The sequence below is a fragment of the Notothenia coriiceps genome, unplaced genomic scaffold (genome assembly GCF_000735185.1).
Source record: "Notothenia coriiceps isolate Sejong01 unplaced genomic scaffold, NC01 NC01_scaffold00028443, whole genome shotgun sequence".
In the NCBI taxonomy this organism is placed as follows: Eukaryota; Metazoa; Chordata; class Actinopteri; order Perciformes; family Nototheniidae; genus Notothenia; species Notothenia coriiceps.
Window position 1 is genome coordinate 17,688 of NW_011361144.1, and position 6,906 is coordinate 24,593.

Genomic DNA, 6,906 nt, shown 5'->3' on the forward strand with positions numbered 1-6,906 from the left:
GTTGCCCAGGAAACACTGTCAAATATATGGAAGGGTTACATTTCACAAGAGGGATGAACCCCTGATTTTGGTGTCGTACTGCTACAGACTTCTCCTTTTATTTTATTTCTTATACATATAATTTAAGTAACCATATCGTTATATCATGACTACTCAAATCAGTGCACTCACTAAATAAACAAAACCCGGAAGAAGCTGATGCAAAAACGGATCTCCCCCTTCTTAGCAAAGTGGTTTCTCCCACTTGCTTCAATGGTGGACGTTGCATGCCTTCTGTTTACATCGATGCATCGTAGTTGTACAGGTATGCAAATCAGTCATTTTCTGGCTTGTTGGAAATACATTTTGATAGATACTTACAGTATGCCTAAACCAGTAAGTAGTTTGTACAAAACAAAGGCGGTAAAGTTAAACAAACCATTGCTCAATGCTCAGTTGCTAACTACATGTCGTCGGTTCATTTATCCGTTTTGAGAAAAGTGAGGTGTGTTATCATCATCATCTGTATTTAAAAAGACTCTTGGTCCCTTATTACAAGACATACAACACTCTAATATAATTATATTGACCTTTCCCCCAGTTAAACATGAATGAACTCTACTCTATTAACTGAGGACAGGCTACTGCGTGTTATTTATCTAAACACCCAGGTGCTGCACATGTTACTCTTGCACTGTAGATATTGTTGACTTGTCATAATAGGAAAAAGTGTTACTAATAACATTAATGGCTCTGTTCTATTCAAGGATACTTTGGATGCCTGCTCACTCTAACTGGAACCAGTTAGAGTGAGCAGGCATCCAAAGTATCATGACTTGAAATCAAAGCAGCTAAATGTAAGTCAGCCATCATTAATTTCAGTTTTACACCAGTGTGCTTTTCCAACTGTGTCTACTGAAAATGTCTGTGCAAGTGTTGTTGGTGAAGGGGGGCAAATATCTTATTGCAGATTACTTTTGGCCTTGGCTTCACCACATGATTATATTTTACCTCCCCCTTAATGTCTGTCTAGGGGCCATACTATATAATGACCTTGTAAAGTTATTGATCATGACTTGACTACTGTTTAAGTTTAGCGATGGCACTGACACAATATAGAAAATGCATTCTTAATGTAAAATTACACAGTCACTAAACAAAACAGATGGAAGAGTATTTTGTCTATGGCAATTCTTAACAAAAAATATACATTGTGGGTCCCAAGATAAACACAATCATCAAAAAAAACGATATGGAATGGCAAAGAAGTGTGTGTGTGTGTGTGTGTGTGTGTGTGTGTGTGTGTGTGTGTGTGTGTGTGTGTGTGTGTGTGTGTGTGTGTGTGTGTGTGTGTGTGTGATCAAATACATATTTAAAAAAGAAGTTTTGTGAAAATGAGCAAGCCACACAGGGGTGGTTTATTTTTGTGAAAGCGATGACATTTATTACATGTTTTCTTTTCTTTCACAGAAGTGGTGACCACAAAGCTGTACCAGTAAGGCCTGATTAAAAGGGATACATACACCCAGGCCATTACAGAGAGAGTGCTGTAATGGCTTACTCGCAGATCCGACTGAAAATTCTCCCCAGCGTTCGATGTCTCTTTGATAAACTGGTGCAGGTACGAGTAGAGGGACTCACTCCTCACAAACAAGTCCAACTGAGGTCCAGACTAGTTGATGACAGAGGGTGTGTTTTCAAGGCTTCTGCCCTGTACAAAGCAAATGAAACAGGCCAAGTGGATGTCTGCCGTGCACCCTCTCTGGGAGGAAGTTACACCGGAGTGGAGCCCATGGGCTTGTTTTGGGCCATGGCACCGGAGACTCCACACAGTAAACTCCTGAAGAAGAATGTGCTCAGCCCAACACTTGTGGAGATCGAGGCGATGAGTGCAGAGACTGGTGAGCTGTTAGCCTCTGAAACCAACGAGAGAGGATACATGACAGAGGGGATGAAGAGAATACCTGTGCGAGAGGGAAGGATACGAGGAGTCCTCTTCATACCACCAGGTTAGTTGTGTTTTTAGCGACTGGAGAGTGTTCTGCTTAACTTTTACTCACACATTTTTGATTTTCTCCAGGTGAGGGTCCATTCCCAGGAATAGTGGATTTGTACACATTTGGTGGACGTCTCACAGAGCCCAGAGCCAGCCTGTTGGCAAATAAAGGGTTTGTCGTTCTTGCGCTGGCCTATATGGGCTATGAGGATTTACCAAAAAACCCTAAAAAGTTGGATTTGGAGTACTTTGACGAGGCTGTGACTTATCTGAGGAGACAGCCAGAGGTTAGTGTCTGAGACTCAAACAGTAAAGACAATCACAATTATATTATTAGAATCTCAATGTTATCCCTTCCATTTCTTCTGTCTTTGTTTTGCACCTTTTGGGGAAAAAAATTCTGATGAATAACATTCAAACTGAGAATGTATTAGATATATTGGCCCATATTAGAATGAACTGTGTCAATGTTGCCACCTGCTGGCTACTTTCTGAAGGCACATGTCTAAGCCTGGGACAGAAACTGAGGAATATAAAGCATCATTTAGGATAATTCTCTTTATTTGATGAGTCGGACAGAATCTTTTTATAGTTTCAGCTTACATTTTGGATTGTTTGTCAGGCAAAGCAAGACAATACAATACAATACAACTTTATTTATAAAGCACTTTAAACCTCCAGACCAAAGTGCTGTACAGGCAAATAAATAAAACAAAGTAAAGACAATATCACCTCGGGCTTTAGGAATTGTTAAAATGTTTCAGTTTTTTCTGACATTGTTTAAAAATTAAAACAACTAATTAAAAAAATAATGGCGAAATAATATGTAGAACAAGAAGTAATGAAAACAATTGTCAGTTGAAACCGTAGTGTATTTAATTCGGTTTTTGATGTGATTAAGACATTGTTGTTGTTTTATTGCTTTTTATGAATTAGGACATATTAGCAGGGAAACAATATTTTTAAGTTGATTATTAATACAAACAATCTCTATGCAGGTTAAAGGTCCGGGGATCGGCATCATATCGATCTCTCACAGTGGCGGTGTGGCTCTGTTCATGTCCTCTTTCCTCTCTGGGATCTCAGCCACCGTCTGCATTAATGGCTGCAACGCAAATACTGTGATTCCTTTACACTACAAAGACCTCATTATACCACCACTTACCCCTGTCCTGAAGAATATTAAATTCACAGACTCTGGGCTTTTATATGTACGTAATGGCTTACCTGACCCTTCTTTGGAAAAGAACAGGGCGTCACAGTTCCCAATTGAACGTGCCAGCTGCCACTTCCTGTTTGCTGTTTCTGAAGACGACCACAACTGGAACAGTGTTTTCTTTGCCAACCAGGCTGCTGCTACGCTAAGAAGTCATGGCAAAGAGTCTTTTCAGGTTGTTACATACCCTAAAGCTGGACACTTTTTGGAAGTCCCTTACATGCCTCATTGTCCCTCTGGGTTTCATGCAGCCGTAGGGAGCGAGGTGGTGTTTGGTGGGGAGCCAAAAGCCCACTCTGAGGCTCAGCTCGATCTGTGGGAACGAGTCCAGCAGTTCTTCAAGAGCCACTTGGACAACAAGAGTAGGCCTACTTGTTAGCTAGCAATGCTGAATCAAGTGTATCAGAATGCCAGAAGGGCTGTCGTTAGTAACACTTGACACTGCCTTCAGTTTCTAATGAATGACATTTTCAAAGGTGTACTTAATGATACTTAACGAGTACCAGCACGGAAGGTAAGCAATGTAATGCATTGGCCAGCGGCAGCAGCAAAACACATTTTATTATACCTAAAAGAATTACCCACCAAAAGATGTATTATGATTCTCAGTGTATACTATATTTAGAATATTTTCACAACAGCCCTCCGCCACAAGGAACTAAAGCCTCTATATCCATCTTTGATGATAATAATAATAATAATAATAATAATAATCTATAGTCTCTTTAAAGCCATCTGACCTTGACAAGTAATTTGACCTTGTTGGTATTTTAAAGGGTAAGTTTGGATTCACCAAAGTCACACAATCTAATTAAAACATTCATCGAAATCAATGCAGCGATAAACCATCAAATCCACTGTCCTGCATGTCCTGCAAGGTAAAATAACTGTTGTCGATTGAGTCATGGTCCTAAAAAGCACATAGGCTTCAGTTTTCCATTGAAAAGGACTGGAGTCAAGGAAGGGCAGTGAACATTATCTTAATATGACTTGACACTGCTTTTTTTTTTAGGTGCCTAAAGTAATGTGTTGCTGATGCCCCCATCCAAAGCAGTACATTGTTTTTCTACTGGCTTGTATTCATGTAGTTTCTACAAACCAGGGGAGTGCCAACTGCCATCTACTGTATGTGATACACTGACAATGGAGAAGAACCTCATATAACCCTGCTCCAAAACAGCCAAACCAATCTGAATTTGATTCCTTTATTGACTTTTGTAGGGCCGGAACAAACTCAACACGCTTTGGATCCAACACAAGGTCATGTATTCACATAGATTTCTCTTTCACAGCAGATATGTTGACAGGTCCTTGCAGGATATCACAGGTGAAGCTAACATCAAACATGACGATGCCTCAGTTCCATTTAAAGGCAAGGCAGTGAGTGGATGCATAATACCAGGACTGTGACCTGAGGCATGCTGGGAAAATTACCTCCAGTATCTTTTTACATAACACTCTACACAATTGCAGTTTTATCATCCTAAATTCCTTGTGTTTCTGATACAAGTTTGTTAATTCAGTGTTTGATTGGAAAAGGGCAAAGTAGTTTAATATTGTGTTCTTTTAGTGGCATCAGTGTGACAATGTGTTCTTATTGTTTTGCATTGACCATTTATATGATTGTGTTACATTTCATCTGCTTACATTAGCTCAGTAGTGAAGTGTAAGTATTTCCGTTTTCATTTTTATAATATTGAATTAGCCTAATAGATTGTGATTTATTATAGGTTAATGTTCACAGCAGCATATCAAATAGTCGAAATAATCTGTATCTCTTACCAGCAAAAAACACTAATGAATCCATCATTGTAATACAACAATATCCAATATATAAAACTGGATTGGGGCATTATGCTTGATATGTACATAAACTATGTTTTAAAATAAAGGACATTAACTGGAAACAAAGTAATCAGAGAACATTTGTTGTTCCAAAAATGATTTAGGATTGCAGTCTTACACCAAGCAAATAAGCAATTGCATCATTTAGTTTCATCATCCTTGTTATAACGCACTCGCTTACACCAATCAGTGGCTTTATGAGACAGTGAAGAACAGCAGAGACATTAGTTAGCCTCCCAGACAAAGACGCCATGAATATGACTCATAATTTGATTAAGTTTGGCCTCTAGTGGCAGCTCAGCCTTCCTACATTTTTCTTGATGTCTTTTACACATAATGTAAGTGTTGTCACATTCAACGTGAGATGAAACGCATCATTATTAAAGATTGTGCAACAAAAGCCTATATTCGTCGTGTAATTTGATCCCACTGTTGCTATTTATCCCATTGTTTATGTGGAAAACCTTGGAATTTCACATGTAGGGTCTGTTTCAAATGGAAGTGGATTTACTTTGATGATGTAAGCTGTTCTCAGGGATTTTATTAATAATGTAGCCTGCATTAAATAGTCTCATTCTGTTGGGGACACTGATATCTCTCTCAGTACGTCCACCTTTATGCACACAGTTTTTACAGAAGCTGGTGCAGACATGCATGACATGTTTCTAAATCACATGATACAGAATGTGACTTCATGAATGTCAGACATGAATCAGCACTGTGCTGATTAATGCTTGATATTCAAGTACAGTTCATATATTTAGCATTACAATTAGCATTATTAGCATATGATTAGTTAAGATCTTTGATCTCCTGTCGTTTCTCCATGATGGTCCATTTAAGCATCTCCTCGGGGTGTTCCTGTTTGGCTAGAAATAGACTTACACTGTGATGAATAATAACATGAAGTAAATTAGAAATTCTGTTCTGTTTTACGGAGGTATGTCCTCTCCTATTTTGGTATTTCCAGCAAACCAAAGGGGAATGTCACACGTTCCTGTGAGAGAACAGCCTGAGCACAACAGCAGGGTTTGTGTTCAGGGTAAAGTCATGTCTGGTTACATTAGTATATAAGCACCTTCTGTGGCTGGAAAAAACAACAAATTATATAAAGCTTAATTATTGTAAAATGTCAACTCATTTATATGGGTCTCAGGATAACTTATATTTTCTGTGATAATATTATTACTGCTGCATTATTGTGTATGTTGCATTTTACTGCTGTAGATGTTTACAACTGTTAACTTATATAAGCTGTTGGGTAGTTTAGCCTACAGCAATGCGTCATATTCAATTATAATTCCATGTTTGTAGCATTGCTGTTCTTTTAGAAACAAGTATCTCTAAAGAAAGGGGGACTTTTTGTGAGTTTCTTAAAAAAAAAAAGTCCTGTTTTTAGCTCTGCAAAAATGTAAATAATGTGTCCAGTTTTTAAGAAGTAGACTTTACTTACTTAACACATAAAGGAACACTTCATCTTTCAGTTTATCAGACAAAAAGATCATCACATTTGGAGATGCATGGTTTTAACTGGACAGGAAGGAAATGTATATAATATAATGTAACTATGCTGTCAGAGAAGTGAAACAATATATAACAATATGTATCTACAATTGAATAGCTTGAATGGAAACACTTCTTTTTAATTGGTGCTAAAGTTCAGTTAGTGACCTTAGTTACTTTCCATTACTGACCATCAGTGTGTAATTCGGCCACACTTGTCATTCATAAGACTCAGTGGAGTTCCTCGGTGCCATAAAAGAAGAGGAGGGGCTCTTCCTCTCAGTGTGGCACCTCACGCTGTGAGATATTCCGTTACACTGCTCCAAACCTCTCAGGCTACCAATGACCAGACTCTGACAGTGCGACC

General features: G+C 38.5%; 1 protein-coding gene across 2 annotated transcripts; it reads left to right on the forward strand.

The window, feature by feature from the left end:
* Positions 1-225: 225 nt before the first annotated feature.
* LOC104958218 (acyl-coenzyme A thioesterase 1-like) lies at positions 226-5,021 on the forward strand. 2 transcript variants are annotated; one of them, XM_010785943.1, is made up of 4 exons: positions 226-304; positions 1,450-1,988; positions 2,060-2,262; positions 2,974-5,021. In XM_010785943.1, the coding sequence occupies exons 2-4, from the start codon at positions 1,532-1,534 to the stop codon at positions 3,568-3,570; spliced, it is 1,257 nt and encodes a 418-aa protein (XP_010784245.1). In that variant the 5' UTR covers positions 226-304; positions 1,450-1,531; the 3' UTR covers positions 3,571-5,021. The 2 variants fall into 2 exon arrangements, with proteins under 2 accessions (XP_010784245.1, XP_010784246.1); XM_010785944.1 differs by having other exon boundaries at positions 243-304; positions 1,453-1,988.
* Positions 5,022-6,906: the final 1,885 nt, after the last annotated feature.